Here is a 21,033-nt window from a genome sequence, read left to right on the forward strand (position 1 = left end):
TGTCTGTGGTGCAGAGCAGCGTCCGAGGCAGGGGCAGGGACAGGGGCAGAAACTGAGACAGGGACAGGGGGAGGGGCACAGGCAAGGGCGTGCTATACCTTCTGTCCGCGGTGACTTCGCGGCCCTGAGGCTGTGGGTGCCGGCTGCCTCGCAGCACGGTGGGGCCCTGGCGGCTGGCGTCCGTGCCGGCCAGGGCTGGCGTCTTGTCGCCGCTCCGGTGTAGTGGCACCGACGTGCGCACGGCCGACACCACGTGGTCCGCGAAGGCGCGCGTGGGGGTGCCAGGGCGCTGGCCGCCGCGCAGGCGGTAGGAGCCGGGCAGGCAGGGCCGCGTCTGCTCCATCACGCCGCCGCTGCAGCTACGCGAACAGGCGGACCAGGGGCCCCAGGCGCCCCACACTCCCGGGGCGCCGCCGCCGCTATCCTCGGGGGCGCCCTCCGCCGCCATCCGCTGCGGGACCTGCGAAGACAGAGGCGGGTTAGGGCACCAGAACACCAATTCTCTCTTCACCCGAAGAAGGCTTTGAGCAGGGTCGACTTATCCATCAGGCACAAGTAGGCACAGTCTGTTTCAAAGATGAGTATTAATACAATCCAGCCTGGCTTAGAGTTGGTTTTTGGAGGAAAGAGGGCTCCGCAAAGGCAAAAATGGCCAGGGCCTGCGAAAGCCATAATGCGGCCCCGGCTTTGGGTGTCACGGCCTTGGAGAGCTCCAAGCGCATGGTGCCCTCACCTCTTATGCGGTTTCAGGAGTCCCCCTTAAGCTCCAACTCATCTTCCGGATTCCCGCCAGAGGTACCAGACTTCCTGCCTTGTGTCTCCCTGACGGAACGGCAAGGAACCGGACACAGTGGTTGAGAGGCCACCGCTTTAGAGCCAGGCTGCCTGTGGTTCACATCCCTGCCACCACATTTCCTAGTGTGTCCCGAGTTTGTTCCTTCCGGTGGGTTCGTGGTCTCGCTGACTTAAAGAATGAAGCTGCAGACCTTCACAGTGAGTGTTACAGCTCTTAAAGGTGGTGTCATGGACTTTCTTCTTTTGGGTGAGTTCCTGGTCTAGCTGACTTCAAGAATGAAGCCGCGGACCCTTGCTGTGAGTGTTACAGCTCTCAAAGGTGGCACAGACTCCAACAGTGAGCTACAGCAAGAATTTCTGTGAGGCGTGAAAAAACAAAGCTTCCACAGCATACAAGAGAACCTGAGCGAGTTGCGCTGCTGGCTGGAGGGGGCGGGGGCCAGCTTTTATTCCCTTACTTGTCCCCGCCCACATCCTGCAGATTGGTCCATTTTACAGAGTGCTCATTGGTCCATTTTACAGAGTGCTCATTGGTGCATATACAATCCTCTAGCTAGACACAGAGCACTGATGGGTGCGTTTTTACAGAGTGCTGTTTGGTGTATTTACAATCCTTTAGCTGGACACAGAGCCCTGATTGGTGTGTTTACAATCCTCTAGCTAGACAGAAAAGTTCCCCAAGTCCCCACTTGACCCAGGAAGTCCAGCTGGCTTCACCTCTCACTGGCAGTGTGACTGGGAAGTTTCTGAATCTCTCTGAGGCTCACTGTGCTTTAAAGATGGATAGTACCAGTACCTATCTTGTAAGCTGTAAGGGGATTTAAGTTAGGCCATCCATGTGCATAGCAAAGAGCTTGGCACTAAACAAATATTTGTTAGTAATGATAATAATGTCCCTGCTGCCATGGTGACTCGGAAGAGGTGAAAAATGTCAGAAGGTTCAAAAGCTCTATCCAAAGACTGATCTACACCCTCATTTAACTGGTCATTTCAGAGACCTACTGTGCCAGGCTCCATGCCAAGAGCAAGCACACTGTAGTTTATTCATTACGCAGACATACTCTGAGCACCAGCTGTATGCCAGCACTGAGCCAGGCCCAGAAGACAAGGGGAAACGCACCACAGGTCCACACAAGTGGCTTAGACCCAGCAGCAGATGAGCTCTATGCAGCCAGTACAAGATTGTGGTAGGCTTTTGGAAAGGACTGGCTGTCCTGGCTGGGCAGGGTGAGGGCGGGGAGAATTGAAAAGACCTCAGAAGAGGAAACAGGAGTCACAGTCATAACTGTAATTGTTCACGCACCTACTCGGTGCCAGATTACATAGCTCATCTCAAGAAGAGATCATCCTAGGTAAGCCAGGTGGGCCCTAAATCCAATGACAAGTGCCCTTATAAGACATGGAAGACAAGACATGGACACAGACACAAAGGCAGTGTGACTCCTGAAGCAGAGATTGGAGTGGTGCAATCACAAGCCAAGGAATGCCTGGAGCCACCAGAAGCTGGAAGAGGCAAGGAAGGATTCTCCCCCTAGTAACTTTGGAAGGAGCGTGGTCCTAGTGACACCGATTTTGAACTGCTGATCTTCAGAATTTCAAGAGAGTAAATGTCTGGTGTTTTAAGCAATCCAGTTTGTGGTAATTCATTCTGGGAGCCCTAGGAAAATAATGGAGTGTGCTTATACTTGGAGAACAAGGAAGGAAAATGGGCCGGCATGGGCCGCACTCCTCCTCTGTGTCCCATGCTGCGCAGACTGCACATGTGTAAATGGCCCGGCTCTGCGGCACAGGCAGCACTACCGCCAGTTCCACTTTCCAGGGCCCCTCACCACCCCTAGCCACCCAGAGAGGTTGATGTTATATGGCTCTTTTAGAGGGAAGAAACTGAGAACCTAGGAGACTTTATGACTTGTCCTTGGTCTCAGGCTAGTGCAGGGCACGGACAGGACTAAAATTGTCTCCCGACTCCTGGTCTAGTATTCATTTTCCCCCCTGCTGCATGTGGCCTCCTTGCCTATGTTGTTGCTAGAAAACAGAAGGTTAAAATGAGTAGAAATAAAACCACTTTGATAATTGTTCTAGTGGAAGGATCATTGGGATAAATGAACAAAGGCAGAAATACGTTTCTGGTACATTTGGAGATTTCAGTTATCCACCGCCTCCTGATCTCTCATTAACACAGATAACTAAGACACTGCCCATAATAGCTGGATTAGACATGCAGCTATACTCAAAATCCACTTCCTAGAACTAATCCCACCCTTAATTTAGTTCCTATTGCCAAATTGGGCAAGGTCCCTGGGGGAAGAAAACATGAAACCACATTCCGTCCTATTCTATTCATAATAATTCTCTAATTTATAGTCGAATTATAGTGAGTGACTTGAAATTCCATTTGAGTCCCCGTGGTGGGAAACTAACCACATGCTCCAGAATTGTATTTTTATAGTATGTAGCCAGAAACAAGCAAAAAAACAAAAACACAGAAAAACAGAAAGGAAGGAAGGAGGAGAAACAGAAAGAAAAAGCCAATCAAAGAAAAAAATGAGGGGATGAGGGCTTGAGATGTTAGCCTGCTAGTTGCATCGACCTCCCAGGCTCCCTCCACTCCTTCCTGATCCTCCTAACGATTCTCTCCCCTTCTTCTGTTCTGATAGTCAAGGAGTTTTCTGTAAGGCAAGATGCAAGATGGGATAACTTTCAAGTGTTTCGAGACATAATATTCCTAAAATTAGGACGAACTAACAGGACCTCTGTTAGTGACAGGCAGCAAAACCAAATAATAAATCATGGTAAAAGACAAAAATAATTGAACCTTGAAACTTTATAATGTGCCAGCGTGCTGCCCCGTCCCCAATACATACTGACATGTGAAGACCGATGCAGAATACCTGTTCTAAAATGCACCCTAACCTGCTGGTTTTCTTCATTTATAAATAATTCTAACAAATCAATAAGAAACAGACAACACAGTGGAGATAGGAACTAAGGGTATGAACAGGTGGTTCATAGGTGTTGTGGACTGAATGTGTCCCTCCCCACCATTCATCTGCTGAAGCCCAAATCCTCAGTATGATTGTATTTGGAGGTGGGGCCTTTGGGAGGTAATTAGATTTAGATGAGGTCATGAGGGTAAGGCCCCATGATAGAATTCATGTCCTTATAAGCAGAAAAGAAGCCAGAGTGAGGAAGATAAACCAGTTTTCTCCCTGTCTCTCTTAGGCCCACTCCCCACCCCACTATGTGAGAACAAGGGAGAAGGCAGCCCTCTGCAAGCCAGGAAGAGAACCCTCACCAGGAAACCAAATCGCCCAACACCTTGATCTTGGACTTCCCAGCCTCCAGAACTATGAGAAATAAATTCCTGTTGCTTAAGCACCCAGTCTATGATTTTTTGTTACAGCAGCTCAAGCTAATATACAATGAGAAAATAAATAACATATGAAAATTGTTTAACATCACACATAGTGAAAATAATGCAAAATAAAGCACCAAAATTCCATTTAAAACCCATTAGATTGGCGAATGTTATAAAGTTTGACAATACTGACATGGCAAGAATGTTCACTGCTGATTAGAATCTAACTTTGGGCAGCTTCTTGGGAGAGAACTTTACAATACTTATCACAATTTCCAATGCACATACTCCTTCACCAGCAGCTCTACTTTTAGTAGTTCATCTTACAGATATACTCAAAAATACTGTATAAAGTTATATATATATACACACATAAAGACTTACATTGCATCATATTTTGTAAGAACAACAATGAATAAAAGGAAGCAACCTAAATGTTCATGAATAGGAGCTTGGCTAAAATGAAATCTATCCAAACAATGGAATGTAATTTATCTGGTAGGATGAGGTAGATTTATATCTGTTAAAATGGACAGTTCTCCATACATTTTTTCACTATATTAGTTAGTGAAAAAAACAAAACAAGAAATAGGACAGTATAAGAGAATAAACCTATTTGTTGATATCACTCTTTAAGTGCTCAGTTGAAACATTAAAAAATCACTGATATTTGACTATTTTTGATCTACAAAAATGCAATTTCATATGATTAATACTTTCATATGATTCAATCTAATATGAGTAGTTTTCTGACCTTGGCAACTAACAGAGCCCAACTAGAAAATCTTTTCCCACCAAACAAGGCAGTAGGAATGATAAGGCAGAATGCAGTGTGTCTCTTCACCCACTCCTCACCACTTCCTATACTAGCCAGTTGCCCTGGGGAATCACATCAACACCTTGCAGCAGCTGGCAAGGCCTATTAGTAGGTGTTTGACAGTGACACCAATAACAACCATTTATTTAGTAACAGAATGCAGGCTAACCAAAGGCTAATTACTTTATACATATTATCTAATTAATCTCAAAACACCCACCTAAAGAAACTATCATCATCTCCCTTTACAGATGAAAAACTGAGGCTTAGAGTTTGTTTCTAGAGTTCAAAAAATTCATAACAGTTCATGAGCACCCAGGATACCTCCTGTGATTTCCAGCAAGGCTTAGAGTGACCTTAGGGGTGGCTAAGATTCTGCACTGTGTACATGTGAACAGAAGGTCACAAAAATTGGAGTGATTGTGTTTGAATGACTTTATACTCAATGTATTAATCCATTTTCATGCTGATAATAAAGACATACCCAAGACTGGGCAGTTCACAAAAGAAAGAGGTTTATTGGACTCACAGTTCCACAATCATGGTGGAAGTTCACGTGAAAGGCACATCTCAAGAGAGAAGAACAAGAGAAGACAAGAGAAGAAAATTGTACAGGGAAACTCCCCTTTACAAAATGATCAGCTCTCATGAAACTTATTCACTATCACGAGACTAGCACAGGAAAGACCGGCTCCCATGATTCAATTGCCTCCCACCAGGTCCCTCCCACAACACATGGGAATTGTGAGACCTACAATTCAAGATGAGATTTGAGTGGGGACACAACCATATCACCCATAGACTGGTGGGTCCTAAGAAAATCTAGGGTAAAGTTATTTAAATGATCAGAAAAAGAAAACAAACAAAAGAGATCTTCCATTATGGAAAACAACATGCTGGTGTAAGGAAAGGAGTGGAGGATGAAGTTCACATTGGATGGCTTCAGCCTTCTATGAAAGAGGTAAGGTCTGCCACTGAGAGAAGGGAAGAGATATGCTGGAGGATTACAGACAGAAGAAGCCCAGTGGACGAGCAAAAATACCCCTTATCTGCCCTAACTGCTTTAACACAAACCCTCTGATACTCACAAGATTCATTTTAAGGATGTATATTTCCATTTTGCAGATGTAGTCACGGAGGTTCAGAATGTCCTTGTGGTTTAGTGGATGATGTGGGCTTTGAAAATATATGTGAGATAAAACAATGCGAATCTGCTAGTATTGCTCGGTAGATGAAATGAAATAGCTAGGAAAGGCATCTAACATGCCCCCAGGCCCCCAGCAGGGACAGAGGAAATCTCCACTTTGTCCCTTCATTGGGAGAATGTACATTACCATTCAGAAGCTTTATAATGTGTAAGACACAGATCCAACCCTAGAATCAAATCAGTGCTCTCTCCGCTTCACTGGAGGTTTTAAAGGATGGGGGCGAGGTGGGTGTCAGGGTAACATAACAGAAGAGGAGCTTGTTCAAAGCACACATGCCATGCTGTGACCCTTCCCCCCAGAGATTATGACCTGCCCTGCATGGGGTGAGGTTGGGGTTAAGGGGGCCATGTATTTTGGATGAAATCCTCCAAATCTGATATCCCCCTCCTCATTTAAAAACTACTGCTTGATATTATGGTGCCTCTCTAAATAGTCATGATGGGGCATGAGCCAGGGAGCAGGAAACAGAAATGACTTCCGGGGCCTGGCGAGGTAGCTCATACCTGTAATCCCAGTACTTTGGGAGGCTGAGGTGAGTGGATCATTTGAGGTCAGGAGTTCGTGACCAGCCTGGCCAACATGGTGAAACCCCATCTCTACTGAAAATACAAAAATTAGCTGGGCATGGTAGTGGACACCTGTAATCCCAGCTACTCAGGAGGGTGAGGCAGGAGAATCTCTTGAGCCCAGGAGGCAGAGGCTGCTGTGAGTCGAGATTTCACCACTGCACTCCAGCCTGGGCGACAGAAAAAGACTCCATCTCAAAAAAAAAAAAAAAGAAAAGAAATAGCATCTAGAGAAGTTAGAGAAGCAGTGTAGTCCCCCTCCCATTTAACTCAACTTGGGCTGTGCAAGAGACTGTGACAGTGTTAGAGGGAAACGGAAATCCCCCCAAAGACTTTGGATTTGGAGCTGGATGCCCTAACTGACCACATTTTGAGATCAGCTCTATGGAGGTGTTGGTTAATGTTAGGCAGAGACCTTTGCATAAATATATATCCATAGGAAGGTGTATATATGGGGCAGCATTCCCCTTTCCTTGAGTCTTTAGTCACCTCTCCACATTGGATTAAATGTGGTGGGAATGTATTCAGGGGTCCTACCAGCTAAAGCCAAGGTAGGCAATGTGGGTCAATGGACACTTCCTCCCTGGAATTTGAATTTCCAGCAAATTGGCCAGCAGACCAAATGTCTTTGGGTCCTTGGCTCCAGCAGCAAATCCTTTGAACTCGCTGTTTATGCTGAGACCAATCCTGTGCAATTGCTATCTGATGTGCTTCACTTCCCACCTGCTTCCTAGACTCATTATTGTAAATTCCCTATTGCTTATGTTAGTTTCTGTTGCTTGCAGTAAAGAACCCTAAATGATATCTAAATCAGTGGTCCCCAAACTTTTTGGCACCAGGAACCAGTTCCATGAAAGACAATATTTCCACAGATGTGGTGGGGGCGTGTAGGGATGGTTTCAGGATGAAACTGTTCCATCTCAAATCATCAGACATTAGATTTTCATAAGGAGTGTACAACCTAGATCCCTCACATGTGCAGTTCACAATAGGGTTCGCGATCCTATGAGAATCTAATGCTGCTGTGGATGTGACAGGAGGTGGAGCTCAGATGGTAATGCCCGCTGGCCCACCGCTCACCTCCTGCTGTGCGGCTGGGTTCCTAACAGGCTGCAGCCCAGTACTGGTCCACAGCCCAGGGTTTAAAGACCCCTGATCTAAATGATTGCAAATATTATAATATACACATAAAATGTGGTAATCTGGAGGTCTGCCTTTGGCACAGGACTTGGAGGAGAGAAAGCAGCTACTGGAACAAGCAAAGGCTGGGAGAGGTGGTCTGGACTTGGCAGAAGCCTCATGATTAAGCGAGCCCAGGGCAGAAAGAGTCATTTAGCGGCAGTAATTGACCACAGCCAGAGTAACTAGAGAACCATGGTCTCCATGAAACATGATGGGGCCAAGTGAATCAGAGGCTCACAGGAGAGACAGCAGGCGAGCTTTGAGAACAGAAGAGGTAATTATCAGAGCAATTGTGGATGGGGTTTATTTCATCATAGCCTTTTTATGGGAAATGAACATAAATGACCAAAATATAAGGATGGTCAAATAAATGAGGGTCAAATGACTCCAGAAAGCATCATACACATGAACAATACAGAGCAATATGGAAATAGTCTTGTAATACAATATTAATTGAAAAATGTCAAATACAAACTTATAACGACACCATGATTATAGTAATGTAAAGATTCTGTAGCATAGGAACAGAGCCTGGAAGGGGATGTGGAAAAATGAAAACATACGATCTGTTACTGAAGCTGGACCCAGGGTAAGTTTCCTTGCAATTTAAAAAATTTCAGTCATGGTTACAATATTGCTTGCTCAATAAATAAAAATAAATAGATTAAATGGAGAAAGATTTGGAGCAGATTGTGGAGAGTGGGAGGCACAGAGTGAACTAAGAGTTGGTGATAGTCTTGTCACAGAAAACCCTGGAAATTTCTCATTGCCACCAGTAAATTCATAACCAGGAACAGCTCTCAATGTTTTCAATGGATTTGGTTTCTGTACTAATGTGAAATCATGTAAGGTTTCACTGGTTTCTAATTTTCTTTCTACAAAATAAACCTCCCATCTGTTCTTCATAGAAAACGAGTCACATGCAAAGTCTGAAATTCTAAAGTCTCATTCTAAGAGAGACTGGAAAAAGTAGGTTTAGTTTTAGCCACATAACCAAGTCAACACGCTAAAGCAAACGTTTCAAAAATACACCTTGGAGTTTGAGCCCTGAGAACAAAGTTTTGGGAACCTGAGAGCAAATGAAAGCAGGAACATATAGCTGGCTGCTCAGCTAGGACAACCTGGGGCCTGTGCAGGAGCTCAGGGCGGTGGGACCACTTCATAGAGAATCTCCAAACTTGGCTGGGCACCGTGGCTCATGCCTGTAATCCCAGCACTTTGAGAGGCCGAGTCTGGTGGATCACCTGAGGTCAGGAGTTCCAGACTAGCCTGGCCAATGTGGTGAAACCCTGTCTCTACTAAAAATACAAAAATTAGCCAGGCGTGGTGGTACACACTTGTAACCCCAGCTACTTGGGAGGCTGAGGCAGGAGAATCGCTTGAACCAGAAGGAGGAGACTTTAGACATTACATGAGACTTTAGAATTTCAGACTTTGCATGTGACCCATTTTCTATGAAGAACAGATGGGAGGTTTATTTTGTAGAAAGAGAATTAGAAACCAGTGAAATCTTACATTTCAAGGGAGGAGGAGAGGTTGCAGTGAGCCGAGATTGCGCCATCGCACTCCGGCCTGGGCGACAAGAGCAAAACTCCGTCTCAAAAAAAAAAAGAATCTCCAGACTCCAGCCAGATCTAAATTCAGGATTATCACCGTGGTTTTCTCTGAGACAGACGATTTCATGTTACATCTTGATCACTATCTAGACTCTGACACGACACACTGCAAACGGCCCCACATCTTACCTTTCAGCATTCATGTTAATGCCAGCAGCTGCAGTATCAGTGTGAGAACCTCACAATATGGAAGACGGGAGCACAATACATTTAGCCTTGATGATTGGATCAGAATTGCCCCAATAGTAATTATTATGTAAATGAGTTTTACAAATGCATTTCAGGAACAGTTAAATGAGGTATTTGCACAAAACCAAAACGAAGGAGGAGTGGGTAGAGGCCAAGGGAAACCAAGATAAATGAGGAATGAGAAAGCCACGCTTTAGAGAAAATGTGAACCACTCAGAGCAAGGCACCACTGACATGCAGCCACGCAGCAGCTAAGCAGTTCTGAGTCTGGTGTTCTGCACTTTCCAGCTCTACTCGAAGGCTTTCTCTCAATACCTATGTCCTCCCTGTTGGAAAATTCTCACAGTAAATGATCTCAGACACACAAACTCCACAATACTCCTCCAAATATATGTTATTGAGTGTATACTCTGAACACATAGACATGCCCCTGTCCTATTTCTCCTACTGCTGTGCTATGCTTCTCAAGGTAAGAGCCACAGGGTAATTTGCAACACAATCTACCTGACGTATAACTTGAGAAATGCAGATTCCTGGCTTCTACACCAAACCTAGTGAATAAGAACCTCTGAGGCAAGTCCCTGAATATGCATTTTAAATAATCTCCCCAGTGATTTGAATGCATCCTCTGGTTTGAGAATCACTGGCCACTGGACACCCCTATGTGTGACTCAAAGATGAAAGGGCTAAACTGAGCTCACCCTCCAGGCTTTGGACTTGTACCATAGGCTGCTACTTCCTTAGCCCCCAAATGCTCTAGCCACATGATTTTATTACCCTCAAATTTCCTGCATGTTGAACCACCCCTTCTACTTCTGCCATTCAAGTTGAGGCCAACTCAGAGTTTATCATATGACACAAGGAAACATTCATGGACTGAGAACTGCCCCTCACATGGTATGAAAACTAAGCAGATTCCACTGGAAATACTGTATACTTTTAATAAAAGAGGTATAACAGCAAACAGGAAATGTAAAAAGATGAAAGAAGAGGAAAGGGTGGATTCGTGGGAAGCTCTGGACTGGACCCTGCAGGCTGGTCCCAAGTCTGCTGTCCCTCTCTTTGTGATCTGAGGCCAGCCGGTCTGTGGCTCAGGACCTCAGTTTCCTTATCAGTAAAATGAGCTGGTTGGACTTAATAAGGGCTGAGTCTCTTCCAGTGCTAACAGCCTCTGATTTTTGCTGGAAGCACGCTTACATTTCTTGCCACTTATTGATTCACTTCAAGTACCGCAACAGGGAGAGGCAATCCCAGGTTGTACCCAGGGCTCCCCACTGCCAGCGAAGAGGCTCTGAGTACAGATCTTCCCTAAATGCAGTGCAAAGGAGGCCCGGATGCATTTCCATGATCTTCAAAAGCAGGGCCCAGCCAAAACTAAGATGCAATGAGGTAAACATTTGGATGTGATCTGCATAATCGGAAACACTCTTCTTTCTGAAATTGACCTGACTCTTTCATCACCAGCCACATGGAAATTGTACTTCATTATAACTAGAAAATAACACAGAGCATGTGCCTTGTACCCATTCGGCCCTGTGTTGCTGCACAGTTACTCAGGAAACAGAAGCAGATGTCTCTGTGCAGTGCCTGGTGTGGTTTTTTATGTGCTAGCTTCATGCTCTCCACGGCAAGTGGCTATTTGCAACCCCAGCCAACTAGGACAGTCAAAATAACGAGGAATGCATGAAATAAAGAGTGCTGGCTTCTGGACCCAGAGGCTCATTTGGGGAATAGCAATCTTCCAGCAGAAGAGTCTGCCTGGTGACCGCTGTCTGCATCTGGGTCAATATTCAGCACTCCCCAGGAAGCCCCTGAGATCAGCAGGCCGCTTAACAAAGGCAAGCCGAAAGCATTTTCATGGAAAGCATCAGCATCCAGCACAGAACAGAGCACGCAGCAAGTGTTCAACAAACACCTGCTGAGTGAAAGAGGCTGCAAATGGATTGAGATTTGACGCTACCCAGATTCCCTGCCTTAGCCTTTCCCTCACCCACTCAGGCTTCCCTGTAACACCAAAGGTATTTTTTTATAAGACGGAATCTCGCTCTGTCGCCCAGGCTGGAGCACTGTGGCACAATCTCGGCTCACTACAACCTTCGACTCTTGAGTTCAACGTTCAAGCGATTCTCCTGCCTCAGCCTCCTGAGTAGCTGGGATTACAGGCACACACCATCATGCTCAGCTAATTTTTTTGTGTGTATTTTTGGTAGAGACGGGGTTTCATCATGTTGGCCAGGCTGGTCTTGAACTCCTGACCTCAAGCGATCTGCCCACCCTGGTATCCCAAAGTGCTGAGATTACAGGCACGATCACGTCTGGCCACCAAAGCTATTTTCTTAAAACCTAGCCCTATTGTGTTACTCTCTTGCTTACCAATGTTTCTTGGGTCCTCACTCTCCAAAAGATGAAATCCAAAATTACTCTTTGCCATGGCATCCTAAACCTGTCACCATCTGGCCTCAGCCTTCCTTTCCAACTTCAACTCATCACTGTCCCCCCATGCTCACACCACACAAGACGTAGGACATGCCCTCTCTCCCTGCCCACCTTCGCCTGGCTGTTCTCTCAGCTCCAATGCTCTCTCTTCTCCTCTTCCTATGAGCATACCTTTCCCATCCAAGTCAAGCAGTCTCTCTCCCATTCTCCAGGGCCAGTACACACCCTTCTCCATAGCACTTACCACCTGGCACTGTCATTATCTTTGTACACAGCTATCTCCCCACCAGCACTGTGAGCTCCCCAGGGCAGGAATTATGTCTTATTTATCTTTGTGTTCTACCCACTCTCTCTAACAGAGAGTCTGTCACCTGGCAGGCCCTCAGGAAATATTTGAGGGACAGGTGAATAAACCCATGGATGAACGAATGACAAATTTCCCAATGGCTTGGTCTTCTGCCCACCTGCTTTGTGAAACATCAAACACCTCCTCTCCCTAGCAGCACATGCCATGTTCAGCCACTTGGCTGGTGACCTGATACCTCTACTATTTTCCTCACTCCATGTGCCTAAATGTCAAGAAGCTGACAGTCTAAAGAACAGTTCTGTCTCTTCAAAGCAATCCACTCAGTATTTGACCCCCAGCTATCCTCTGCTTGTTGAAATGCTCTCTCTCCTTGACTTTCAGGACACCATATTGTCCTGGTTCTTCTAAACTTCTGTCTGTCTCTTTGCTGGCTTCCCCTCCTCTCCCTTCCCCTCAAATGCTGGAGTTCCATTCTTGGTTTTCCACTTTTTAAATCCAAACCTTCTTTCAGGGAAGACATTGTAGCGCGAGCAATGATCTTTATGCTGATGTCTCCCCTATTCACGGATAGCCCCCAAACTCTCTTCCAAGCACCGGATCTACATTCCAAAAAACCTGGTTGAAATATCTACCAGGGTGACCTAGGGGCTTTTCCTACTCCATCTGTCACCTAATAAGGACATGAACACCTGCTCCATCATGAATTCTCAATCTCCTGGCCCATACAGATGTGGTCCCATCTCCCACTGCCCTTCTCCAATTGGACACAAAACCCTGCCAGTTCTACCTCAGAAATATTTCCAGACTCTGTCCCACTTTCTCCAGCCCACAGTCCATGGTTTGGTCCTCATTCCCAATCTGCTGTTACCTGATCTCTACCCATCCAGTCCCTCCTCCCCATACTTCCATGTTCATGGTCATTCCTGAGCTCCTCTCCACCTCTAGGACCACTCCAGCCCCCAGCCAGGTTTACAAGGCCCTTCCTTCTTTGGCCTCCACTTGCAGCCTCCCCACCGGCACATCCTTGTTCTTAACTTCTTACTCAACCACACCAAGCCTCTACATCACTCTGTACCTTTGACAATCTCGAAAGCCCCCCTTCTCCCCCAACCTTACTTTACCTGATAAATTCCTGCTTCTCCTTTGAGACTTGCCAAATGCTATTTTACACCCTCTTTGCAGATTACCCAACTTCCAAGTAAGGATGGTGGCTCTGCCCTTTAGGCATCCATTGTGAGTACACTATATTTCACTATCATTTCTGTTTTTGTGTGTCCCATACCCCAAGTTGTGAAACAAAATCAGGTATAAATTCCTTACAGCTATTTTGCTCTTACCCAACTATAAAACTAAAAACAACTTATGAATGAAATAACTACAAAACTGAAAACTAATAAAAACTCAAATTAACCATACAAATTTAATGGGATGGATGGTTAATGGGATGGGCGGTTAATAGACATTGTTGGGCATGATTGCAGGATGTATTTAAGTCTTTTAAGTTTCACTTATTGACAGATTCTTTTGAATTTGAGCATGACAGATCATCATTTGATTTATTTTTTTTCTTTTGAAAAGTGAACTTGTTTTAAATTACCAATCCATTATTTTGAAGGGCTAATCCATAAGGCTAAAATTTAAAATGTTGCTTAATGCAAAAAAAATTCACTAATGTTTAGCACTACACATATTGCTAATGAGCTATTGTGAGCTGGGCCACAAAAGACAGAACCTGTACAATACAGCTGAAAGGTGCACATGCCATGATCTCTGTGGGATGGAGTCTTTGGAGATTCACTGAAACCAAGGTACTCAATCAATTGTCATTCAGATTATCCAGAATAGACTCATATTAACATTTTCAAGTTATCATCCAAATGAAAATCCTAAACTTAAAAAAAAGTCAAATTTAAGTTCCAGACCACCAAGAATATGCTCCGGGGAGTATATTCAAGACTCCAGCGGGTATGGGTCCTCAGCTCATAAATCATTGTTTTTTTGTTTTTTTTGTTTGTTTATTTTAATTTTAAAAGACTTTATTTTTAGAGCAGTTTTAGGTTCACGGCAAAACTGAAAGGAAGGTTCAAAGATAGCCCATATTCTCCCTACCCCCATATATACACAGCCTCCCCACATTATCAGTATCTTCCACCAAAGAGGTACATTTGTTGCAATTGATGAACCTATATTGCTAAATCATAATCACCCAAAGTCCACAGATTATATTAGAGTTGACTCTTGGTGTAGCACGTTCTATGGGTCTAGACAAATGCATAATGACATGCACCTATCAGTGTAATATCTTATAGAGCCTTTCCACCACCCTAAAAATCCTCTCTGCTCTGTCTATTCATCCCTCCCTTGCCTCAAGCCCTGGCAACCGCTGATCTTTTTAGTACCCCTATTGTTTGTATTAATTTTTGAAAAATTACAGCTGAGGCTCAGAACCAGGATTGGAACCCAGGTTTGGCTGATTCTGAAGCTCAGACTCTTCTCTCTCACTGCCCCTTGGTACTTAATTCTTAAGGCTCCTGTGAGTTCCAAATACTAAGTATGAAAGGGCTTTGTGGACCAAAAAGTCCTGTACGCTTGTTAGTTTAGGGTTTAGTTATTCTTATTTTTATGTATAAAAGAACAATACTTTAGAAAAGGAGCTGGCATATTTTAGAAAATGTACTGTCTTGCAAAGAACAGTACCTCCCTAAGGAGATAATAATGATGTTAGTCTTCCCATATACTTAACTGGCTACAGTGCAAACCTGATATGAGTCAGTTAAGGAAGTGAAGATATTTACATGCTCTGTGGGAGCAGGTCATGGCAACAGGTGAGTAAAAAACCCAAATACCTGGGCCTCTCCAACAAAGGAAAAGATACTAAGTATCAAGGGCCCCAGTGCTAACTCAGTAGAAAAATCCTGTCACAAAGGTGTACCACTGAGTAGCCATCCCTGAAAGAGGTGCCACAATTTGGGATGCAAACACATTTTCTGACTGTATTATTTCCAAAATATTCACACAGTTGAATTCCATGGGTGCCCTTTTAAGATCTTTCCAGTCACATCTAACAACCTATAAAATCGATTTCCCCTTGCTTAAATATTTCTTTGCTTCTTGAAGAAACAGAGGCAATGCCTGCTAAGCCCCTCCCACATTGCCAGCACTTTACTGACTTACTTTATTTAATCCTCGCATTTGGCTCCACTTTATCAATCAGACCTGAATTCACATATCACGTCTTCAAAGAGGCCTCCCCTGGCCACACCATCTACACTAGTGAGCGTGTATGGGTACACACACACACAACCACATTGCTGTGTTTCATTTTCCTCATAGTCATCACAGTCTGAAATGTTCTTATTTGCTTTCCTGTTTATTGTCCATTCCTCCCATCTGAAGTAGAAATGCTTCATTCTATGGAGGAACTTTGTGTGTCCTACTCCTTTCTAGCCCAGCTCCTATAACAGCACCTGGCACATAGTAGGTACTCAGTGGTTGTTGAATGAATGCACCCTGCCAGATGGGAAGAGCTGAGAAGCTGATGTAATCTGCTGAAGGTTACGCTGCTGGGAAGCAATGCTGCGAGAATTCAAACTCAGTTCGGCCTGCTCCAGCAACCAAGAGATGCCCCCCGGCCCCACAACCAGGCTTCTCTAGCTGGGGTTGCTAGCAGCATGTCAAGAAGCGCCAGACAGTACCCCAAGAAAGCATGTGGCATCTTCCCAGGTTATCAGATTCCTCAAGGGCTTTTTACAAAACGGGGGAAAACGGTTGAATTTTTTTCCTGATGATAAGTAATTTAAAACGTTGTTTTAAAAATTAGAACAACCAGTTATCTTTTGGGAACAGATGTCACATTTTGATGAATGTTTACATAAAATAGCAGCCTTCAAGAAAATTCCGAGCCTTCAATAGGCCACTTTGGGCTTCCCCAGGCCATCTGTGTACGTGTGTGTATGGGTGCATATATTCACACTCTTTTGCTGGCGGGGCATTTTGGTGGAGATGTTTGAGAAGCACTGCACTGTCCTGGCCATTACCCAAAAGTGCTAGAGTTGAAATGATTTAGCAGACAGGAAAGTAGCCAAGAGATGGCCACCCTAAACAATGACCTTCAAGTCCACAAAGAGCAGTTCTACTGAGAGAAAGGTAAACAGGCCTCAGCTAAAGAGATTCGGGTGACAAGACAAAGGCACAGATCATTACAAACAGACGATGTTACCAAGGAGGGGGATGCAAAGTCCCCTTCCCAGAGCAGTTCCAGATTGAACAGATCTGTTTTTCAGGGATGGCTTAGGTGTGGTCTCCCCTGAAAGAGAAAATCTCTGGAAATTACTTCCATCTCGAGAACTCTATGGTCCAGACCACCAACAACAGCCAAATTGGGAGCTCCCACCACTATTTCTGCCATGAGAAAAAGGGGCCCCTCTTAATAGATCTTTGGCTTGATCTGAATCTTCTGGCCCCGGATATTCACAGGAGAAGTTGCCAGGCCAGATTCCTTGCTCTGGCAAAGAACTGAGCACTGCAGCAGTGCCTGTGCTACCAAGGCGGGCTCCTCTTGCCTTCTGCCCATGTCGACACGAACCATATGTACAGCAGAAAGGAGCCTCTCTCAGCAGCCCTCCTAGGCTTCCCCAAACATTTCAAGTCCCCCTGGCTCGGAGCCAAGAATCCCTCTCAGAGCCAACAGCTTACAGCTCACTGAAAACCCTGTGCAAATGCAAACACTCTCTCCATTAGACAAGGAAGAAACAAGAACCACGCCTTGGGACTGAGCTAGCAGTTGTTGAAACTAGACGAGGGGCTGGAGTCCCTGAAGAGGAAATATCACTGAATTAAAAACCACAGCTATTTCCAATGCTCACAGTCAATTACATGGGAGACCAAAGGTGCCCTTGGAGGCACTGCGTGGGCAAGCCGATTCTGCTACGTTACAGGCAGTACCAGTTTGGAGAGATGGGAGGTAACTTTGGATTTTCTAGCTGTCTGAGGCCTGAGATCCAGTGTGTTTAATAGTAAAAATTCTACATGAGTACATTCGTAAAGTCATTTAATCCACGCCCTGAGCCTGTGAGATCAATATCATCCTCATTTGATCCATAGGAGAGTTGCTAATGTGTTTAGCATCCCAGATGGCCAAATAGACCACATTTATTGGTGAGCAGAAGTACCACTGTGAAAGCCCTCATCCTCCTGGCCCTTTCTTCTACATCATGGAGTCCTCCATCTCTTTTTTTTTTTAAAAACAACCACTTGGGAATGTTGGTCATTGGGCCTAAAGAAGACAGAAGGCTCTATTTAGGCCTCAAGTTCAAGCTACATATGACACTTGACTTTAATGGAAGTCAGCACTGGGGGTCATTAGGCACCAACCCAGATAGTGTTTCCAGGCATTTGATTCATAGCATAAGTCTTTATACTGTGAACTCAATATAATGGGAATGATTACAAGTGAGCACAGCCACCATCACATGGATATAGGGCACAAAGAGATTCGCAAAGGGAAGCCAGCTTGGGGCATGGGAAAGGCGGCTGCTCGCGAGACACGACACAGCTCCATTGTGGGCTTGCCACCAACATATGGCATCTCACACATCTGTTGCCCTTGGTGGTTGTGGATAGAGCTGCATTGCATTTTCACTCTGTGCATCCCCACATCTTATTTCAATTGTATACTTTGTTGATTATAACAATGGATTATGATGATCATGGCCTACAAAGTTTACTAAAATATACTTTGTGGCCACTAAAAGCATTTATTAATTAAATTCTTAGAGAAAAAAATTATTTGGTTACTACAAGTATAAAACTTTCAAACACTTAACCCTTTTCAGAACCATTATTCAGAACAATGGCTTTGAGCACTTGATAATTAGCACGAGACCTCTCAGCAACATAACTAGTGCATTATTACAAGACACATCAGACTTTGTTTCCCATTTGCTACTATTCTCAGATTCTTTTTCCTTTGATAATCCCACAAGCAGGCTTCAGGCATTTCAGGGTCCTCGGCCATAATACCATCCGATAACGTGAAAAGTTCACCAGGATCCAGTGCCAACATTACAGACAAAGCACGCTAAGCCACACCGCCAGTGAGAAGCCAATCCAGGACAGCAGTTCAGGATGTCCCATGCTCCATCCACCACCCTCCCCCGAGTCAACACAATGTGCAAAGTCAGAGAAGCTGCAGACCAGCCTGTCTGGAACAACAAGGACTCGGCGAACAACAGACCCATGTGAGAAGCGATGTGGTTTCTGGCTAAAAGAAGGGTCACAAAAATGAAAGGGAAGCGTGCTGGACTCAGGAATGGGAGGGAGCGCTGGAAAATGCCCTCCACCACCCCTAGCACTGAGCATCTCACTCCCATGGCCGCAGAGCTCCCAGCACTGCAGCCAAGTCCTCAGTGGCCTGCCCAGGTATGCCATACCTGCACGGCCATGGCCACCTCCCCACATGCACACACACACACACCCACATACCCACACCACATAATACCACACGTAATAATACACACACACCCACACACATGCACACACACACCACCCACGCACCACACACACCACCCACACACCACACACACCACACAACCACACACACCACATATCACACACACCACACACACTACACAAACACCACACACACCACACACATCACTCACCACACACACTACACCACACACACACCACTGACATGCCATACACACACACCACACACACACCACACACACACCACATACACACACCCCACACATCACACACACACACCACACATGCACCACACACACCACCCACACACCATACAACACCACACCACACACACACCACATACCACACACACCACACACACTACACAAACACCACACACACTACACACACCACACACACACAGCACTCACACACCACACACACTACACCACACACACACACACCACTGACACACACACACCACACACACACCATACACACACCACACACCACACACACCACATACCACACACACACACACCACACACCACACACACTACACAAACACCACACACACACCACACACACACAGCACTCACCACACACACTACACCACACCAATAATACACACACCACACTGACATGCCATACACACACCACACACACACCACACACACACGCACCACACATGCACCACACATGCACCACACACACCATTCACACACCATACACACACACACCACACACACCACGCACCACACACACCACATACCACACGCACACCACTCATGTGCCACACATACACACACACCACACACACACACACCACTCACACACCACACACACCACACCACACACCCACACACACACACACACACACACACACACAGAGTTATCTGGCCCAAAATGTCAACAGTGTCTCGGGTGAGAAAACCCACTCTACAATAAGCCAGGCATGTCCTGGACACCTCTCAGCCTTCTTCTCCGCAGAGCCCCAGTTCTGACTTATGCAGAGAAGAGAAAAGCAAAAGAATCTAGTCCCCAGAGCACGGCCATCGCAACTGAAAGGAGGAAGGGGGTGGGGCACAAAATCATAGGGAGCAAAGATTCAAAAAGAAAAGGTCCAAAGGGAATGGGATTGTGGGAGGACACATGGGGACCCTGAGTGGCATCCCTGGTTCTGCCTCTAATGTGCTGTGGCATCCATGCAAAGAGTCCAGGGAGGCCAGTTTGTTTCTTGGTGCATCACTAGTGGCTGTTGACATAGGCTATTTTTAAATAAGGTCACTAATAAAATACACAGTAGGGGATTCCCAGGGAATCTATTAGGAGAACTTCTTAAGCCAGTTGACTAAACTTGATACTAATAAAGTGAAATTGTGAATATACTCAGACTAGGGCTGGCCAAGTAGGATGAAAAGGAATGTTGCTCTGATTCATTAAATGGTAGAGGCAGAGTCCTTGCAATAATCGGGTTATATGGGAAGTTTTATTCAAAGACATAGAGGTCATCCCTATTAGTGGATGATGGAGTGTCCCCACAGGCATAGCTACAAGAGTTAACTCTACCTAGAGCCCACATACGTCAGCTGGGGTTCCCGAATGGCAGGGATACCTGACCAGGAGGAGGAGGTAGACCATGAAAGATTAGCAACCTCCTTACCATGGATTTGAGCATCCTTCCGACCCATAACACCCTCTAGGCCAAAGCTACACTTGAAATGACACTAAGATAGTGATTTGGGTGAACTGAGGCAACTGTTCCTAGGAAAAGGAGACAGTAGGGGAGGAACGGGTGACCCCTGAAGGTCCTCCCAGCCTGATATGCAAGAATTCTCAGTGTCCTGGATATAGGCCTAAGACAGGCTTACTACAAAGAAAGGGGACACAGCTGTCTGCCAGGAAGAGACAAGTGAAGAAAGTGGCGTTTGGACAGAACAGTCTTCTGTGCCAGCCTCAGCTGGCAACAACCTTGTTGGCTTTTCCCATTCCTGCTTTGATTTCTTTTCCCCACTGCATTCTCCAGCCCTTTTTCTCTCTAAAGACAGGGTCTTGCTCTCTTGCCCAGGCTGGAGTGCAATGGCACAACTG

The 21,033-nt window shown here is 45.5% G+C and overlaps 1 protein-coding gene across 2 annotated transcripts in view; it reads right to left on the bottom strand.

Annotated features, from left to right (window-relative positions):
• THSD4 (thrombospondin type 1 domain containing 4) overlaps nucleotides 1-21,033 on the bottom strand; it is a 680,084-nt gene that overhangs the window by 584,750 nt on the left and 74,301 nt on the right. For both annotated transcript variants that reach the window (XM_031668519.1, XM_021940676.2), the window contains one exon: nucleotides 99-460. In XM_031668519.1, coding sequence (XP_031524379.1) covers nucleotides 99-460 — 362 coding nt within the window. The remainder of the gene's footprint in view (nucleotides 1-98; nucleotides 461-21,033) is intronic.

The sequence above is a fragment of the Papio anubis genome, chromosome 7 (assembly GCF_008728515.1).
Source record: "Papio anubis isolate 15944 chromosome 7, Panubis1.0, whole genome shotgun sequence".
NCBI lineage: Eukaryota > Metazoa > Chordata > Mammalia > Primates > Cercopithecidae > Papio > Papio anubis.